Source organism: Leuciscus leuciscus, assembly GCF_965113295.1.
Source record: "Leuciscus leuciscus genome assembly, chromosome: 21".
Lineage (NCBI taxonomy): Eukaryota > Metazoa > Chordata > Actinopteri > Cypriniformes > Leuciscidae > Leuciscus > Leuciscus leuciscus.
This window is the reverse complement of record NC_138745.1, coordinates 24,524,130-24,544,566: the sequence shown is the minus strand read 5'-3', so window position 1 is coordinate 24,544,566 and position 20,437 is coordinate 24,524,130. Positions and strand designations below refer to the sequence as shown.

Here is a 20,437-nt window from a genome sequence, read left to right as displayed (position 1 = left end):
GTGTGATGTTACGATTGCCCTCTTTACGTGTCTTTTTTTATTTATGACCACATACAAACCTGTACAAAAATACAAACCTTTGTAATGATGATTTGGTAAACATGTAGTGGAGAATTTACCTGCTCAACTTTAGCTAATTCTTTTATTTAGAATGTCTGATATATAGGCTAGCCTACTAGCTAACAACAAAATATATCAAATCTGTTTTGCAGAATTGCAGCACAGAATTAAACTTAAAGGAATAGTTAACCCGAAATGAAAACTGTTAATCAACTTCATGGTGTTCCAAACCTGTATGACTTAACGTACTTTCTTCTGAAGAACATAAGAAAGTATTTTGAAGAATTTTGGTGTCCAAACAACATTGTACCCATTGACTTCCATTGTATGGACAAAAAGGATCGTGTTTCAAGAGTTAGAATTTGCATGCTAGAACTAATAAACAAAATACGATAAAGTTCTATTGAAATGTTTATTCATATTGGCTCAGTATGACATGAAGTAGTGACCATAGGCTGTGTTAAATCAAAGAATGTATAAAAGTATATTCACATTAATTATATTAAAATCATTCACTTATGGCTTGTTTCAAACTAATGTATGCTAAAAACATTAAAAAGGCTACAGCAGGCACCAGCATTGTCCAAGTTTCCTGACTAACCGAATTACAGAAAAAAGTTGACAAACCTGAGAAATTGCTCTATATTGAAAATAGCAAAGAGCGAAATTTCACATTTCCAGTATTGAATGCAGATAGTGAATGCACACCTTCTCATGCAACTTTGACTCCTGACTCATACTGAACAGTTTCCTTAGTCTATACTTATTGTATTTATTTACTTGGTTATGATGAGCTCTTACACATCCTGCGTCAATGGCTGTGCTCATGTGGGGGGACTCTGCGAGGGGCCTTTCGAATGGCGTGAGAGAGGTGTGGCCTTGGGACAAGAGGAGCAGGGATGGAAATGACGTAGAGAGACTTAGGGTCACGGAGCATCCCGGCACCCTGTGGTCGCCTTGGAACGAGGGGAGGCACTCCTAACATTGACGCTCTCGCTCTTGACTCGGCCGAAGAGGAACTCATACTGCTCTGACGCCAAGAGAAAAACCCACCTACTGTGAAGCAGAGAAAGAAGAGAGGTGTATTTTCTATGAACAATCCCTTATTAGTGTTATGATACGGGAGAAAGAGCCAGAGAACTATTCGAAAAGTTAATCACTTGTGAAAGGTATCCGCTGAGCACTAGCAGCTTTCATTAGACCAGCAGATGCTTGTCGTCCTGCATTTGACGCCGCCATCTCTTCAGCTCCACAGTGCGCCAAACCGCCCGGTTCAGTCTGGACTGGCTGGAGCAGACCATGTTCCAGAGAGGGCCACGGCTTTCGGTTTTGCAGCGGTTGGGAATGCACACACTGCAGACAGGGCTTGGCTCTTGTAGACACCTGCTGCTGCATGATAGTGCAGATGTTCTTCTGTCTCAAAGAGATCTCTGCAATAGAGTCCAACTGGATAGAAATGGCAATTTATCAGGAGAACTGACAAAAAAGGTGGTTTAAAATATTGTCTAGTCAGAGAGGATAAAAAACTAAGTTGTATGACTGACTTTCTTCTGTGCAAACACAAAAGAAGATATTTTGAAGAGTGTCATTGGGGTCCAAAACAACATTGGATGAGTGTTGTTACTGTTAACAAAAAAAATAAAAAAAATAAAACGTAAGCTTAAAAAAAAATATAGACATTTTTAGCTGGTAACTACCTGAAATAAGTTGAAGTACTAAAATTACTAAAACTAAAACTGAAATAAAACTAAATGAAAGCTAAATTGAAATTGAAATATAAAAATAAAATTTATTTTAAAATATGAATAAATACTATAACAGAAATGTATACTAAAATAACTCTGCACTGGACCCCATTGACTTTTATTTCACACATTTTTTTTCAAAATATCTTCTCCCAATATTCCAAAGAAGAAGATCATACAGGTTTCAAATGACATAAGTGTGATAACAGTATTTTCATTTTTGGTTAACCTATCCCTTTAATATGGGCTTTTTTTGGTTTACATACCTTGTGTTCATGTCTGCTGTATGGGGAAAAGCTGGCTTGTTCATGTGAGTGTTTGATAAGTTCAGTAAGATGATTGGCACTTTGAAGTAGCTGGCGCACCTGGTTAACCACACCCATGTTCAGCAGCAGAGTCTCTCGTTGGTGAAGTTCACGGACCCTCTCTGCCTCCTCTTCCTCTATTACGTCAAGAGCAGCAGGTGTCTCTCCCCTCATTGTGGTCTGATCTAACATAGTTGGTAGCTAAAGAAATTGATAAGATTATCCATGAGTTCTTTGGTGCTAATCAAAAATAGACACCAGGGTCCCTCTAGTGGTAGGTCAAAGGAACCGATGTTTAGTCAACCAAAGAAACTTGTAATAAACGATGCATTATCAAAGTACACATATAAACACAAGAGAATGACTTACTGCATTGGGGTTTTGGTGAGGAGGAAGAATTCTTCTTGGTTTTGCTCTTTCTCCGGCAGATTCACCTTGAAGATCCTGCTTACGTGATCCTTTCTTTTCCCGTTCTTTCTGCTCCTGCTTCAGATGCAACTCCTGCAGCTGTTGCCTACACGTATACACATTTTGAATTAAAAATGTTCTGTCTAAATTTAGCTTGATGTATTCCTGCAAAACAACAAGCAGAATGTGCACACCTGGCACACTCCTCCCTGGCCTTGGAGGCTGCAGTTTCCTGGAAGAGAGAGCTGCTGTGTTGAAAATACTTTTCGTATTGCTCCCCTCCTTCCCGAGGGAAGATCCGCCGGAATCCACCCATGTTTTTTGCCTCATATTTCTGCATCTGCTCCATACTAGCAGCCTGAGACTGACGAATCTCCTCATTCCTTTTGAGACAACACACTTGGCACTTAATAGACAATGTAGATTTTTAAAAGAAAAGAAGTCTTTGCACATATTTTACTCTGTGTTTTTCCATTGTGCATGAGTGCATCGCATGATCTCCCATATATGGAGATGTTTTTGTTTCTTCTGTTCATTTGTTTTTATCACACCTGATCTATATCAAGGTTGTGGTGAATTCACACCTTTTCTCTTACGCACATACATAAGCTGAAGGCTTTCAATAAAGATTTGACTTTGAGTGAACTACACTTCTGAGTCTGCATCATTCTTGGTCCCTGATATCAGTGTCACTCTCTGTGTCTTTAATTTGATAAGGAAGATCCATAATTATTTATCTAACAATTTTACATCACATTTGTGACTTTATTTATCGCAATTTTGAGATCTTGACATCTCGCAAATCAGAATTTTTTTCTTTGGAATTCAGAATTTACATCAGATTTCATGATACAGACAGATCCTTTTCGACATGAATCTGGACACCCCTCAATCCCAAGAAGCATATATATATGTATGTATAAAAACAATATATTTTAAGTTTATTTTGCAGTTCTTCATTGGAGTGGACAGAGCTAAAGAGACATTTTGACTCTTGATTGGTGTAATTTTTTGTACAGAATCATGGGTAATGTAGTTTTTCACCAGGAATTCCGCTGTTAAATACGATTATTTTAAAAATAAGCTGAAATCACTCTTCTGTTGAAGCACATACTATGGATTAACAACCTCGTAGCTCACAGTAGGTCTGTCTATAAAGGTTATTCGTTATCATTAAAAATCAATTTCCCTATGGAAAAAATGAATGTTTTTACTTCGGAACCCGACTGTTGCACTCTATATTGTGAGTCATAAACTTGGAATTGCAAGAAATAAAGTCAGAATTGTGTGTTCTGCACTCGCAATTCTGAGAAATTTCAAGATTAACTCAAAATTGCGAGATAAAAAGTCATAATTGTGAGATAAAAAGTAGCAATTAGGCCTACTTTTTAAAAAATGTTATTCCATGGTGCAAACAGGCTTCCATTAACTAGTGCTGTGTTTAAGTGCAGCTGTAGTCTTTGTTGTACCTGGCCTCTCTAGAGCGGTTCTGCTGGAGTCTCTCTTTCACCCGGCGCTTCTCCTCCTCTGTGATCTTCCTGCGGTCACAGGCTCCCAGATTAATCAGCACCAAAGTGTCATACAACAGACCGTCCTTCACCTCCCGATCTAAACGGGAGTCTGTGGTGAAGCTAGGGGAATGGTTGACCTAAACACACAGGTTCAAAGATTGCATTCAGCTAGAATGAAAGCAATTCAAATAGATTTTGTTACATCATGAAGTCACAGGTAATTAAAAATGTTATTTTCAAAAGGAGCCCAAACCTCAAGAAGCCAAGGTTTAAGTCGACGGTCCAGTAACACATCAAATCCCAGGATCTCAAAACAGGCACTGCCAGATGCATGATTGGGGAAGCAGGTGTGGTAATTGTGTTTGAGGATGGGGTGAGCAGATATTAGTGTCTTAATGATGACGTCTTCAATGTCTCTCCACATCTTCTCAGTATCATAGCTCATGGCTTCCAAGTGCTTCTTGAAGCTGGAGAGTTTCCTATGAAGACGTAAAATGGAAAAAGGGTTTCCTATACAGTTTTAAAGAAAAACAGAAGAAAATCATATTCTGTGAGAACATATAGGTTACCGTTTGCTGCCGGTATCTTCGTCACGTACAAAGTTTTCACTATGCTTGTTGATGGCATAGTTAGTTAAGTGCATGCAAACATCCTCCTGTAGAGTTGCATAAAGAAAAGCAAATTAAGATATCTAATAGGCTTTATGCCAACGGTCACAGGAACAAACAGGAAAACAGGTCTCATTGCATCCGCTTGTCGGAGAGTGTTAAAGAGATAGTTCACTTTGAAATAAATTTTTGGTATGTTTTAGCTTACCTCAAGGGCATCCAAGATGTAGGTGTCTTTTTTTCCGCAGTAGTTTCAATTTTGATATTTTTAGGTCAAACCGTTCTTGTCTGTGAGTCATATAATGCAGGTCTATGGTCATTCTCTCAAAACACAAGCACAGAGTCCAAATTAAAACAATTCCCCGTCGTCCAAATTAAATCTAGTGTGTATATCTATGCACCAGTCTGCGCACATGTCAGATCAGATCACTTGGACGTGGCTGTGTACAAGAGGTAAAAACGATATTACTGTTCGTTTTCTCACACAAACCGCTCGTTTCGTGTCTTAGGCCATCAATGTGTACTTACGATGGGGAATTGTTTAATTTGGATGACGGGGAATTGTTTTAATTTGGACTCTGTGCTTGTGTTTTGAGATAATGACCATAGACCTGCATTATATGACTGACAGACAAGAACGGTTTGACCTAAAAATATCAAAATTGAAACTACTGCGGAAAAAAAGACACCTACATCTTGGATGCCCTTGAGGTAAGCTAAAACATACCAAAAATTTATTTCAAAGTGAACTATCCCTTTAAGGCCCTTTCACACTGGACGCGATTTTGACGCACGAATAATTCGCGCGATGGGTTTATTTTTTGATCAGCTGTTTGTGTAATGAGCGCTTCCACACCGAACGCGAATGCGCTGCGGCGAAAAAACGACTTTTATTTTTTTCGCTTCGCTTCGATTTCGATTTTTTTTTTTTTACTTTTGCGGCGACAGAATAGGCTTCAGCCAATCATATACTACTATACAATATTTGAAAGACAATGTGTGGCGTAGCATTACCAACCAACTCGGTTATCACGACTGTGAGCATGTTGTGTGATAGTTTTAGTCGTTGTATAGTCCTCCTGTGCTGTGTAGGCTAGCAGGCCAAACTACATTTGGGATAGAAAGCTAACACTATTATCGTCAAAGATAGAGACAGAGACCGTGTTTACTTTGAACACGTAAAAATGTAGTGAGACTATTTAGGGCTGCTTTTAGTATACATTCTTTGTGTGATATCTACAGTTTTTAGTGTAGTGACATTACAAAACGCACTGTGTTTAGTTGAAGACGCAAAAAAACTGTGTACATTAGCATACTCCCCTTCAGACTCTCTGTTCTGTACGATTGGGTGCACCCAAAGCCTTCTTTTCTGTCTTTTAAATAAAATGAAAAGCTCGTCTTCACTGGATGCTATGACTATGACTGGATGATGATGATGATGATGATGATGATGATGATGAAGTAGTGTCCATGTTTTCTCAGCTGTCGGCGCGATTCGCGCGAAAGTTTTGGAATGTTGAAGCTCTCTGAACGTCACAGACGTCGCAAATTCGCGTCGCGGCTGATGTGAATGGTTTTGATGCGAACTATTCGCACACGAATTATTCGCTTTTTCGTTACACATCCGGTGTGAAAGGGCCTTTACCGGTAGTACGTACTGACGGCGATATCTACAGGGTTCATACGGATTCTGTAAAATGAAATTCCATGGCTTTTAAGGACTTTAAGCATTACTTTTTTGTTTTTCAAGAGCTAAAATCAGCACTTCAGTCTGTTCATCCTATAAAGCCATTTGAACTAAACCACTCAATTCATATGGATTAGTTTTACAATCTCTTTATGAACTTTTTGAAGCGTCAAAGTGGTAGTTGAATAGAAAGAGGAGACACAGAAAGCTCTCAGATTTCATCAAAAAGATCTTAATTTGTGTTCCGAAGATGAACGAGAGTCTTAAGGGTTTGGAACGACATGAGGGTGAGTAATTAATGACAGAATTTTCATTTTTGCATGAACTATCCCTTTAAGAGTGAGTTAGTAGACAGTTCATTAAAAAAAACGCTGATTCATTCTGGAATGAAGCAAGGTTGTAAACATGGAAATTATTTTCACTTTGAACACCACCTTATAATGAATTAAACACTAATTTATTATATATTGTATTTCAATAATTCAAGTACTTTTCAAGTACCTCATCATAAATATGGCTGTTTTCAAGGGTTTTCCAGGTTAGGGTTAGGGTCAAATTCAAGCACTTCAAGTACTTTAGATCTATGGACTTTTAAGGTAGTCCGCTAACCTAGCTAGTTCTTTTTATTTTTTATTTACGATTTAATCATTTTATTCTATTTAAATAACTAAATGTTAGTGACAAGGAAAATTGAAAACTTTTAGATATCAATCTGCACATGCGAAAGACATTGGTTATGCTCATCTTTGCTCTCTCTCCCTCAAAGGTATTAGAGTAAAATGGCTCTATACTTAACGAAACACATACAATAGACCTGAACCTGAAGCGGCGCAACCTGTTTTACAGAATACGAACGTTTGCTTTGCGTAACCCTCATTAACCACTGGTTTGAAGTCAGCATTTCATCACAAGCAATTTTCATTTATCTTCTATGAACCAGTGTGCTTTAAGCAATAATTACTACTAAAATGCATGAATCTGTTTCAAGTTTATTTACTGTCTTTAAAGCCCCTCACCAAATTGCTGCCAGTGGGCTCATTATATTCAGTGGTGCAGAAACGGACTAGTCCCTCATTGTACATGAAGACGCCAAAGGGGTCACAGCTGGTCACAAGCACATAAATGCGCAGGTCAAACTTGAACCCATCAACAATGAACGGCTGTTGAAACAAAGATTAATTATATAATTAAAATAAAATAAAATAAAATAAATGGAAGATATTTTATCAGTGCCTATTTATAATGAATTTATTTTGGGTAGCACTTTATTTTACAGTCCTGTTCCCCATGTACATACTATGTACTTATTATAGTAATTGCATTAACTGGGTAATAACTAGTACTAACCCTGAACCAATCCCTCAACCCATGTAGTTACCTTATTTTACTCAGTACTTTCTTAGGCAAGTACACTGTAAGTACACGTACTGTAAAATAAAGTGCAATTTTGTTTTGAATCTAATTGGATATTAGTATTATGACAGAGGGGCTTCTTGTTGTAACTGTGACTTTATGAACATTTTGTTACCTTGGATATATACACCTGGCAAATCATGTGTTCACCTGGCCGAATATCCTTGTTGGATTTGGTAAGATAGATACCACGACCTTGGCAACCTGAGTCTGGCTTGCAGATATACGTTTTGTGCTTTTTGGCTCTGGTGTAGGCTTGGAAGTCACTATAACTGAAGGACATCGAGAGAGTGGGGAAAGGGAAAAGATTAAAACTTCAATTTTATGCTCATTAAAAGATCTGTATCGTAACTCGAATGTATGATTGAACTCGAATCGACTCACTCTGCAGGGAGGCACCATGTGCGAGGAAAGATGTTGTACTCCTTCGGGAAGAGTTTTAGCATACGGTTCATATTACGTGCGAGTAAATCCTTCCTGCAGATTTCATTCATGCCAGGGAAATGGTTGATTTTCTGTGTGGGGGATATTTAAGCATCTTGTTAACCATAGGGTTACAACGAACAGGACAATAAACAAGAGAAGAATGATGTTTGACAGCAAACACCTGGTAACGCTTCATATCCATGACCCTGTCTAGTGAGACAGAGCAGTCGGTCCAAAACAGGGTCCAGTCTTCTCCTTCTGCAGCCTCTCGTAGCCCATATCTGCGAGCAGCACGACGCACTTAAAAAAAAAAAAAAACCATGCCATTGGATAAACAAACGTATACTCAAGGCTTTAATAATACAGTTAATTTTGACACTATATCGACAAATGTTTGGAGTAAAAAACCCACCACTTTCATATTTGCAGTTTGTGAGATTTATCCACAGTCATCTGAAAAAGAGGAAGAGGACAAAGAGACAGACCTGTGCATTGTTCAGTGATTGAAAAGCTCCCTTTTTAACTTTTACACAACAGTTTTTACACGTTTAATTACAATAATCTTGTTCAAAGGTCCCGTACCTACAAATATTGTTCATAGTAGTTATTGATAATTTAAGGTGATAAATACAACTAAATAAGATTCCATTTATTAACACTGGGTAATGCAATTGATAAAGAACTAAGTGATGATCAACATTTTTACTGTATTTAATAATCAAACAAATCTATAGTTCATTCATTGTTAATTCATGTTTTCTCATTATTATGAATTAATTAATTACTTGATTTTCTTGCCACTTATCCGGGACTAGGTGGTGGTCATTATACATTTTCTAATGTTAATTTATACAACTTGAATTGTTAAAAATGTATATGCTGAAATTAACATTAACCTAGATTAATAAATTATGTACAAGTATTGTTCAGTGTTAGTTCGTGTTACCAAATGCATTAACTAATGTTAATGATTTAAAATCTTGTGTACACTAACGTCCAAATATTTACAAGTCAGTAAGATTGTTTAGTTTTTTTAATGCACACTTTTATTCAACAAGAATGCATTAAATTGATCAAAAGCGACAGTAAAGAGTGACATTAAAAAGTATCTCAGTTTCACACACAAAAAAAGAAGCTTTTCTAAAGCTTATGTTTTCTTATTTCTAAAGGATCATGTGACACTGAAGTCTGGAGTAATGACTGCTGAAAATGCTTTGCCACCACATTATTAAAATAGATAACAGTTTAACTTGAAATACTATTTTACAATATTACTGTTTTTACTGTATTTTTGATCAAATAATGTTGCCTCGGTGAGCATTAGACATTTTTTTATAAATTACAAAACTTTACAGACCCCAACCTTTTGATCCGTAGTAGTATATATAAAATAAATACCATAACATAGAAATGGCTTACTTCTTCTTTCTCTTTTTCTTCTTGCTCGCTGCAGGCAGAGGGATTGGCGTGTTACAGGGCTCTGCTTGAGTGTCACTTCCCCAGCCTTCTCCCTCCACCCCTGGATCAGACTCACGCCTGCACACTTCACTCACTGAGTGCTCCGCTGGTGTCCCCATTCTGAGAACACACATAAAACTTTGATGAAGACTGAGCGAGGGCTGAGAGATTTAGTGAAACAGCTATTTAAGAACTTATGAGCTAAAAGATCTAATATTTCTGCGTGATGTCACATCCCCAATGTGAAACTTAATCAACCCTATCGGTAGTGTCATGTGCTAAGTTGTAAAGGGCAAAATGCTAAGGCTTAGCATCATGTTTCTGTCCCCGTTTCTCTCCATAGTTGAGTACCCCACCTGTCAACAACATGATTGAGGTCACTTAATATTTAAACTGAACCATATTTTCAGTATTTAACCATTTCAATGGGTCCAATAAATGTATATCATTAATATTAAAGTCGGCATGAAAGGGAAGTTGCAAAAGTCTTTTCCTTATTGTGACGTAATCCAAATTCTTCATGAACAAGAAAAAATATAGGGTGGGACTTGACTTTATCCATTGGGAATTTATTGTTTTTTTGTCGTTTGCTATAGAAGTGCAACGGTGCCCAACCCATTTTTTTAGCGCCGCTTGTTCCAGAAGTATTTTTTTCATGATTTTTTTCTGTAGGGATTTAAAATAGTCTTTGTTAAAGAGTTATAAGCCATGAACCAAGCCAAGCAGCAATAAGGTGAATCACAACACTACAAACGTTGAAGCAATTTGATGTAAAAAAAAGATACGAAAGACAAAGTTACAAGACTGTGTACCTAACCGTTTTAGTGAGGGCAAGAACTACAATCCCATGAAGCACTGCGAACAGTATAATAAAATTAAAAATGGAGAAATATAAAAGAAGAGTCATTTACAATTGATTATATGTCTAAACATTATATTTTAAGTTTATTGCAAAATATGCATTGATAACATTTCAGTTTTTCGAGAGCGTAGAGAGATCGACTCCATTACGTCATTCGCAGTGCTTCATGGGAGTGGGCGGAGCTAAAGAGCTATTTTGGAGCGTGTCATTTTTTCTTACTCTCTGATTGGTGTAATTTTCTGTACATCATCATGATTGATGTAGTTTTTCACCAGTAATTCCACTGTTAGTCACCATTATTTAAAAAATAGGCTGAAATAATGTGGGCTGACGGCTTCCGGACCATATGGAGAAAATGAACTGAGTTTTTTCTTCATGTGAGTGACAGGTCTTGCCACCCTCATGCCAGTAACTCGTCATCAGAGAAGAGTCGCTGCATAAGGGAGGGGAAATTATTTTGATTTAAGATTATGAGAGCACATGAATTAAAAAAATGATGATGTGCAAGGATAAATCATTTTAAATAAACACTAGAAACAAGAATTGGCCATTGATTTCATGGTGACTTAAAAAAAAAATTTTTTTTTTTTAAATAGCCACAAAGCATGCACAAAGCGACATCACTGCGGTCCAACTGAAGTTAAAGGTGCTTCTGTATGCAAGTGTCAGTCAGCAGAGGGAAAGAAGGTCAGACTCCTGAGGTAACTGTATTCTGATCTACAGAATTTATCCTGACCATGACCCCTTGGTCCTGAGCTCAAATGAAATGGCCTACGAACTTATTAGACAGATAATAATTATTCAGTGAGAACTTTTTTTTAAAGGAGAAACATTTAACCATGATCCGTCAAAGGATTACAAGAAAATAGCAGGAAGGAAAACAATGGCTTTTTGAAACCATTGATCAAATGTAATATGTAAAACTACCAGTTTATCTAATAAAATCTACACATTTTTATATCCGATTCAACACTTACACCAACCTGATCTCTTCAGCTCACAGGCCTCTAAGACGTAAAAGTCTCCTGTCCACAGACACACCACTTGGCTTTAGCTGTCCAGTAGAAGGCTATCATCATCCCCGCTTCGAGCTGTCCTCTGGGAGAGGGTACTGGCACGTAATCCCTGACAAAAAGGAACAAATTCACCTCTTCTGTGATGGGTGGCTCAACTTGGATATACTTACATACTGACACACTGAAACCTTAAGATCAAGTGACCTATTAGAAACACAAGAGACCTAAACCTGATACATGAACATGAAAATGAAGGCCAGGAGGCGAGCAAGAATCAGAGAAGAAAGACAATCCCTACATGTCAAATGTGATGAGATAAGTGCTTGGTTCCTGGAACAAATATTACATATGTAAAAAGAAGCTGTTGGTTACACTATACTGGGATTTGCAACAATAAAGTCTTTGAAATAAGATGGCAAGTTTATGTAATATAAGGACATCAATTAAACTTTGTGAGTTCCTTAAATAAATCAAATTGCTCCGTTTTAAGAAATAAGATTTTAAAAAGTGCGAATTATCACATGAAGAACAGATGCTGTAACGTTAGCAGCTAACGTTAGTTACATTTCAAGAAGCAGAAAGCGATCACAATCTTTCCTTTTTCCAGTTCACCCAAAATGAACGTTAACGTTACTCTGACATTTAAGTAACTCAAACTGTAATCAATTTAAACAATCTAAACTACTTTAGGGCATTATATCTAACTAATTACAACACAAAAATATTATTAAACTAAGTTACCTTTTTACAAGTCAGGCTAAACCAAAATAATGGCGTACTTGATTCCCTTGCGATGAAAGTCTGCGCACGACTTTCCCTGTACAATTGCCATGGCAACAGAACGCGTTTCAAAAGCAGGTTAGCCAGCTAGCTGGCTAACATTCTTAAATGAATAAAGGGAATAAACTCAATGGGTCCGGTGGAATTAAAGTACGTACCTGTTGCTGTTTTTGTCAGAAATGCACAGTGCTTTCAGAGGGGGCCAGTGGTATCGCGGATTTTATTGGCTGTTCAAAAGGAAATGCCATTGGATTTTCTCATGCTTACAATGTTGCCAAGTGCTCTCAAAACGAAATGAGAGCACGAGGTCAAGGGAACAGAGATGTCCAATCTCAATTCACGTTTGCAAATACTTGATCTCTGATTGGTTCTCACTCTGGTGATGTTAATCTATTTTTTAGATCATTGATATTAACGGTTACTATTTAAACGACACCACAAAAAACAAACATACAAACAAAAAAAACAAAACAAAAAAAGAAAAGAAAAGAAACGGTTAAGGCTTGAAAAGGACTAGCAGATTAAAGTAGACGTGGCTAATTGGCTTGAGGGACTTTAACTCAAATCTACTGAGGCAATTCTGCACTTTTACAATCACAACCTTTATTGTAAATGACCCAAGTCTCCTTGTCGAACAAGAAAATCATGATTAAAATTATTTACAATTTGAATAAGAATTTAAGATGACATCAACAATTAGTGTATTTTTTGGTCTTTTTATTCAACTTACATTTTTGTTTCAATCTTTCAAGTAAAACAATGTGGAATTACAAGGGAACATAAGGAATGTAACAAATTAGAATAGACAAATCAAAAATGAAAATAAGACCATCACCATATTCTACTAAATACCCCCCAAACATCTTTCTGTCCAAAAAGGGCAAAGAAAAGCTATCTTACAATTCACTTGACTGCCAATGTTCAGCAAAAAAAAAAGAAAAAAAAAAGAGAAGATGTTCCTCGTATGAAGTTATTTCAGGTGTATCCTACCAACCCAGCATCGGCCCCTTCATAAAAAGGACCAATACTCCAGAAATAAAATTAGCTGACCGTAGCAATTTTCACTGGAGAACTGATTTCAGTTTTGGTTGCACAAACAGAAATGGCGTTGTTACGATGAAGGGTGGAAGAGCTTATTACACTTAAAGCACTACAGATGACCAAATGTCTATACGTTAACATGGATCCTTGTATGGATCAACAGGCACTCTCATTTGATCAAACTCATTTAGATTCTGTGTTTGAGAATACAATTGTATGTGTAAAGATGATCATGACGACTAACACTTTGGGAAAGAGATAAGAAAAATAGCAAGATGTTGTCTCCCATTTCTGTACTGCTATAAAGCAAATGACAAGCAAATTTCAAGATTCATCACAAGCTGAAGAGATACACATACTTTAGAGCTTACAAAATGCAGTGAGGTACCAGTAAAGATGTACTGACAAGTTGATGTTCTGAAAAGAAAAAAGAAAAACACCTAAATCACAATGCACAACTCCAATGTCTGAGACATTTCAGATGTGCCAACGGGGGAAAGCAGGCAGCAGCAGAATTTAAAAGTAATGGACTGAAACATTACAAAAGACAGGTGATCTAAGCAAATTGTAACTCCAGCATAGTGCAGAGGGGGAAAAAATCTCATTTTTTAGACCTGCCCTCTTCTTCATACCCTGGAAGATATAGAAGATATTTTTGTAATTCATCAACTGACTTAACAAACAATAGTCAAAACAGCTGACAAACATTATTCAGAATGCAATGGTCTAAAAACTTTACAATTGTACAATCCCCACTAATCATTTCAATGTAGCATTAATGAATTTCTTCCTCATCAATGCATTTGTAGCACTGGTAAACTCTGTAAAAAGTGTACAATCTATGCAACCAATCTTCTAACATATACTTCACATAGTATTTCCAGTCTTTATGATTACAGTACATAGTGTGAACAAATAATAAATCTTGCCTCTTGCCCAGCTACTTTGAAGTTCCAAAGTCTTTGTGTTAGGGTAAAATATTCTCTGGTTTCAACTCAAATTATTAGGACACATTTTTAAATAGGTGACCAAATGATCTTCATAATTGTCCTGCATCTACAGACCCTTTCCACACAGTAAATGGCTTGACTTAAGATAGCTGAGTGGCAAAGTCGAGGTCAGATCTAATTGCAATGTGCAACAGATCTCTTTCTCCCCTCGTCTTCTCTCACAGCTAAACAATGGCCTTAAATAAAATTGATCCCCATTCCTCCATAAAATCTGCATTATCTCCTTGCTGAAATTGACATCTAACTCCTTGTTTAAACCTAGAGATGATTTCTTCACTCCATATCACGTCTTGGAGTGCCGGTGTTGGGTGGATGAAGAGCGCGTGTTGCTAGCTGGAGTACGTGCCTGAGCGGCTGCCAGTGCAGCTACACTCCTGAGAACCCTGTCCGGAGTCCCATCACTGGACCCGGCACTCAGTTCAGGTTTGTCATGCTTCTGGGACCTCTTCTCTTTCCTGCTCTCCCTGTCTCTGCCTCCATAGCTCTTCCGCCGAATACTTTTGCCTCTCTCTGTATCACTACCAGAGGAGGCTGCTCTGGAACGGGAGCGGGTAGGCTCTGTACTCTGCGAGCTTAGACTGTGTGTGCGCTGACTGCTGTTGCTGCTACTCCGACTTCTACTGCTGCCTGCTCCTCTTTCACTGCTTATACTACTGCAGGCACTATGACCTCTTGAAGACCTGGTCTCTCTATTTTCATATTCACCTTCCTTCTGATCAGATGCTTTTTTCTTTTCTTCTTTTTTAACCCTTTCTGTTTCCAAGGGGGGAACAAGGCTGCCTGGTCGCTGCCGAGTGGATCGAGCAGAAGAGGAGGACTGTGGTGATTCAGATGTCTGATTGGGGGTTTGCCTACCACTCTCTGCTTTACTGTTAGACATCTTAGGAGAGTCCTGTCCTGTTTTCCCCTTAGGTTTACTGCTTCTTTCAGAGGACAGTGCTCTGCTTTGCTGTACAGAAGTCTTATTTTTGGGGCTAGGACTGGGTGTGTCTGGTCCTCTTCCCCTCATTGCAAAGAGCTTGGCTGCAGCATTAAGAGCTGAGCAGCGTTTGCCCAGTACCTCAGGTTCAGGGGAAGCTAAAGTATTGGATTGTGGGCCAGCTGATTTCCGGGTTGCTCTTGAACACGTTTCACCACTGGACTCCCCTTCTGTGGTATTGGTGGTTTGACCCTTCTTGTCTGACCTCCCCCTTTGTCTATTACTGCTCTTATCATTTTTAGCAATCGTGCCATCTTTCTCCAACTTCTTTTGAGCTGATCTCGTCAGACATCTTTTTATACTATTAGAGTCCTCAGAGTCTGAAGATGAGGAGGAAGAGTTGGACTGGTGCTTTCTGTCAGACCCTTCTTCAGTTTTCCCCTTTTCAGACTTTATATCATCCCGTTTCCTTTTTGAAGGCCTCCTACTCTCTCCAACCTTTTTGGACTGAGATGATCTTGTACCACTGGAGGATACAGAAGATGGGGAAGAGGAACGAACTGACTCCTGGCTGCTTTGCCTACTAATGCTTCGTTTTTTTGCAGAAGTTCTGGTCTCTCTGTCCTCTCTTTTCTCCTCTTCTGATGGCTTAACAGGTCCGTCACTTTTGGGAGCATCATGAGTCTCAATATCCGAATTTGATGAGGCAATTCCAGAGGCACTGGGTGTCTGTTCCTTTGGCAAACTATCCAATTTCTTTATTTTTGTCTGAGATAAAACGCCATCATTTCCTCCTGCATTATCCTCAGCCACACGGTCTACTTCCATTTTTTCTGTCTCCTCAGTTACAACCTCCTCCTCCTGCTCAGTTACAACCTCATCCTTGGATGAATGTTGGCCTTCATGATTATCAGCCACTGGCATGTTTTGCGGTGGAGAAGAATCTGCATCTATATAACTGAATGTTGACAGAGAATCTGATTTTGTCTGATTAGCTGTAGATGGAGATTGTAAAGATGTTGAAGACATTTTGTGTGATACAGGTGCTGAATCTGTTGCTGCTTCGATGGCTGTAATTTGAAGTTGTGAGGTAGGAACAGAAGTTTGATCAGACTTAGGTGTGAACTGTTGGACTGTTGACAGAGTCAGTGTAACCGAAGCCTCTGGTGCCTCTGATTTAGATGAAGATGATTCTGGCTCAATCCCAGAAGTCAAAGCAGGTGGAAAAGGTTGGGTGGATGACTGATGAGTGGCAATAGGAGATGCAGCTATATTGCACATGGGCTCTACAAAGGTTTGTGAAGAGTCTGCAGTTGTACTGCTTCTGTGTAAGGGTTGTGAAGTGACATGAGTTGATGTATTTGAGCTCTGCAAATTATCTATTTGTTGGTTAGTTGTGAGTGAATTTTCCTCAGCTTCTACAGCAGTCACTGAGGCAGCTGAAGGTTCTGAAAATGCTGTGATTTCACTGGTCTTAGAAAGTAAAGGCTTTTGGGTAAGTTCCTCTGCATGGATGAGGGACAAGTGGGTACAAGTGGGAGGCTCTCTGAGGGGACTTGGAAGCTGTAGTGTAAGGGAAGAAGCAGTACAAGTCTGAGAGACCTCTGGAGTAGAAATCTTGTGTGGTGAAGTTTTAAGTGTGTTGGTGTCAGAGTCAATGCATGCAATTACAGGGGTTGGACTGGTGTGAGTTTCACCTTGTGAGTCTACACCATGTTCTGATGTAGACAAGGACATATTTTGAGAGTCTCTATGCATAGAGGACAGTAAAACAGACGTAGTGGATTGATTTGTTTCTGAATCAGTTTTAGAAGACGACAATTCAGCAGCATTTGAGGGTGAAGTGGGGTTGAGAGTTGGAGAGCTTATTGGTGAAGTTTTACTTACAGCAGGCAAAGTCACGGGCATAACATTTGACGTTGACAAATTAGGCTCTTGGGAGGAAGGAACACCTGTAGAAGGAGAAGATGGTGGTGAGCTTGTAGTTGTGGTGGAATCTTTACGTGGACGACCCCTTTTCCGTTTTGGTGAGTGAGGGGGACTCCGCTCAGGACTGGTTTTCTGGGTTACTGGTTTCTTGTCTTCTGGCAGCTCTGGTGCCCTTGGGGGTGTTTTAGGTGGCCTGCCCCTCTTGCGCTTCCCTGATATAAGATTGGTGACATTTGAGTCACTTTGAGCAGCACTGTCCTTGTCTGAATTAGTTTCTGGTTTCTTTGGTGACAAAGCAGATCTCCGATCCACCCCTCTACCTCTTCCTACAAATTGCTCTCCTAACTGTGCAGCCATTCTAGACTCTGTCTCGAGCCTTCGGCGCACTGGTAAGTTCCGTAGGACAGGCATATCTGGTGAATAGTGTGTTGGGGAACAGGGGTGGTGCCCTCTCCCTGCACTATACTGTAACGGAGAGGAGGCCTGTTCCTGCTCTCGTGGTAGTGGTGGTGGCGGTGGTGGTGGTGGTGGTGGTGGTGGTGGTGTTTGTGACGAAGAAGCTAAGGATGTGGGGACTGATATAGGAGGAGAGTCTTTAAGAGTTTGACTTGCTCCATCAGATGAGTGAGTGGCTGGTTCTTGAACTGGTTCTACCTGTTCAGAGTCCTCTGATGAACCCTCATTGTGTGCTCCTCCACTTCCACTCATTCCCCTCCGTCTCCTTTTGGGCTCTTTCTCTTCCACCACCGTGACTAGACGACCTGGAAGCTTTCGAAGGACTTTGGCTGATGGAGAATCTTCTGGAAGTCCCTTGAGAATTTCACTTTCAGCAGACTGCCGCTTTCGTGGTGAACGAGAGTTAGGTGATGCAAGAGTAGGAGAAAGGGAGAGCTGACCATCCTGTTCAGAATGATGCTCAGGAGAACAGATGGAGTCTGATGATGCAGATGCTCTCCTATCTCTCCTGCTACACTGTACAGTTTCAGACACTGCCTCTCCCCCCTGCTCTTCACTGTCCTCTCTGCATGCAGCAGAAGCGGAGGACTGATGGCCACAATTATTTATGTCTATTGCAGGAGATACAGCAGCTGAAGGCACAGAGCTTGATGGGGAGATGGGCTGCAGGTGGGGGGATGGCACGTTTCTAATTTTTTGGACTGAGCCCTGCATAGCAGGGGACACGGTTGTTGAATCTGAGAGCTGCTGGTTGGTTTGGACTGTCTGGTTTTCTGATGACATGAGCGATTCAGATTCTTTGGTTGTCCCTCGCCCGCGCGGACCACTGCGAAGCTTCTCAGGCACTTCACTGTGTTGGGGCGACTTTTGTGTGGACCCAGGGGTTTGGCTTATACTGCGCTCAGAGTTCATCCATGCCCCCCTCCTGCCTCTTTCAGGCGACAGCCGGGTTAGAGGTATATCGTCAGCAGGTGTACCTCTGAGCCTGCCACTGACCCTTGTAGAAGGAGCACCTTTCTCTTTGTGTTTGCGAGGGCGACGGGTTGGAGTAGGTCCCTCGGTACTGGGAGGTACGGAATCCTCTTCATCACTGTCAGATGACTGATGCAGTTTCAACCCTTCTTCCTTTGCCTGATCCAACCCTTTCCTTGCAGCCTCAACTTGCTCCTGTAAAGTAAAGATAAATCTTGTGGGTATGACTGCTAAAAGTTTATTCAACCAGAAAGTAATCAAAGCTTGGTTATTGTTTTAATTGTTACCTCTGCCTGCTTCAGCTCCTCTTTGCAAATATCTTCAAGGGAAGCCTCAAGGAAATTCATGGCATATCGTTCTATGGGAGTGAGCTGTTAAAAACAGGGACAATTGAAATTTAGTGGAAAACATTATGATAAAAACAGGTAAATTCACATTCTATAAAGAAAAGCATAAATATCATGACTACCTGTTCAACCAGGGCATTTATTTCCTGCTCAGCTTTGGAAAGCTCCTCCTCTTCCTGGTCTCGGCTGTCACCATCATCCAGAGGGATGTTCTCGTTAAACTCTGCAAGCTCAGCCACCTGCTCAGCCTTGGCTTGAGAAGCAGCCACAATATCCTCTTCATCCTCAGCACGACACAGGGCCTAGTATAAAGAACACATAAAATAAAATGTTCAATGTTTGTAACAAATTGAATACATTTCTTAGAAACAAACAAATACATGAAATACACCAAATGGATACATTTAAAATTACCTGTTCCAAAATGGTGGTGTGTTGTTTATTGATGGATTCATCATCATCTGCCTGAGGCACACTCAGTTCAGCCACTTTCTTCTCTCCCTCTGACACATCAAACAACTCTCTGATAGTTTGCTGTGGGAAAGAGAGTTGGGCAATCAAAGTTTATTCCAATCTAGGATTTCACTGTGAAAACTACATTAAAATTAAAGCATACCTCCTTAAAAAAGGCAGTGGTAAAGTTTCCCCCTTCAATAGCCATATCTCCCAACATCCTTTTTTGATTGGCTTTTTTCAGAATATTTTCTTCAACTGTGCGTTCACTGATTAGCCTAAACAAATAACATTTTAAAATGTCAAACATGCTTGCACAATGTTAATCATTTATTTATTTAAAAAGGAACAAAAATTGGTCCTGTATGTATAAAAAAATAATTTAAAAAACGTTTTGAGTTTTGCCTTTACCTATAGATGTGGACATCTCTTGTCTGTCCAATTCTGTGGCACCGGTCCTGAGCTTGGGCATCCATGGTTGGGTTCCAATCACTGTCATAGAACACCACTGTATCTGCCCCAGTCAGGTTTACACCTACACCTCCACTGCGGGTGGACAGGATGAAGCAGAATATGCGACGGTCTGCATTGAAGCGCTCCATCAGAGACTGAAAGGTAGAAAAACATTCCAATAATGTCACAGCTGAGAGACAAAACACATTCTTTGTTCTGCTTGCCCAAGTCAAGTTATATGAAAATCACAAATACACAATTCGAGTACTTCACCTGTCTCTGTTCTACACGTGTACTTCCATCCAACCGCAGGTAGATGTGCCCATGGTAGTTGAGGAACTGCTCAAGTATATCTAGCATACGTGTCATCTGAGTGAAGATGAGGACTCTGTGCCCTCCTGCCTTCAACTTTCTAAGTAGGAGGTGGAGTGTCTGCAGCTTACCTAAACACAGATAAACAGCCACAAAACATTTATTGTCCATATATTTTTGTATTTTTGGTACAACACACATTCTATGTTTATTACGTATAAACATGGTACATTTAAGTACAATGAAATACTAAAATGCACACTCTG

At 39.5% G+C, this 20,437-nt stretch overlaps 2 protein-coding genes and 1 long non-coding RNA gene across 7 annotated transcripts in view; 1 reads left to right on the top strand and 2 right to left on the bottom strand.

Moving 5' to 3' along the window:
• LOC309484852 overlaps positions 1-9,751 on the top strand; it is a 44,535-nt gene extending 34,784 nt beyond the window's left edge. The window contains exon 3 of the long non-coding RNA XR_014200987.1: positions 9,617-9,751. This is a non-coding gene — a long non-coding RNA (uncharacterized lncRNA). The remainder of the gene's footprint in view (positions 1-9,616) is intronic.
• Positions 459-12,867, bottom strand: ttll6 (tubulin tyrosine ligase-like family, member 6). 2 transcript variants are annotated; one of them, XM_082151240.1, is made up of 16 exons: positions 12,438-12,867; positions 11,467-11,608; positions 9,583-9,741; positions 8,576-8,613; positions 8,345-8,463; positions 8,122-8,252; positions 7,853-8,009; positions 7,341-7,484; positions 4,599-4,684; positions 4,283-4,508; positions 3,988-4,166; positions 2,713-2,901; positions 2,480-2,624; positions 2,072-2,311; positions 1,221-1,506; positions 459-1,116 (listed from the first exon to the last, which is right to left on the bottom strand). In XM_082151240.1, the coding sequence occupies exons 3-16, from the start codon at positions 9,738-9,740 to the stop codon at positions 872-874; spliced, it is 2,343 nt and encodes a 780-aa protein (XP_082007366.1). In that variant the 5' UTR covers position 9,741; positions 11,467-11,608; positions 12,438-12,867; the 3' UTR covers positions 459-871. The 2 variants fall into 2 exon arrangements, with proteins under 2 accessions (XP_082007366.1, XP_082007367.1); XM_082151241.1 differs by lacking the exons at positions 9,583-9,741; positions 11,467-11,608; positions 12,438-12,867 and having other exon boundaries at positions 2,171-2,311; positions 8,576-8,616.
• A 114-nt stretch (positions 12,868-12,981) lies between these two features.
• Positions 12,982-20,437, bottom strand: part of srcap (Snf2-related CREBBP activator protein) — a 30,552-nt gene continuing 23,096 nt past the window's right edge. For all 4 annotated transcript variants that reach the window (XM_082151195.1, XM_082151198.1, XM_082151197.1 and 1 more), the window contains 7 exons: positions 20,133-20,302; positions 19,818-20,014; positions 19,570-19,684; positions 19,368-19,487; positions 19,076-19,255; positions 18,894-18,977; positions 12,982-18,801 (listed from right to left, as the gene is read on the bottom strand). In XM_082151195.1, coding sequence (XP_082007321.1) covers positions 14,614-18,801; positions 18,894-18,977; positions 19,076-19,255; positions 19,368-19,487; positions 19,570-19,684; positions 19,818-20,014; positions 20,133-20,302 — 5,054 coding nt within the window. In that variant the 3' untranslated portion in view covers positions 12,982-14,613. The remainder of the gene's footprint in view (positions 18,802-18,893; positions 18,978-19,075; positions 19,256-19,367; positions 19,488-19,569; positions 19,685-19,817; positions 20,015-20,132; positions 20,303-20,437) is intronic.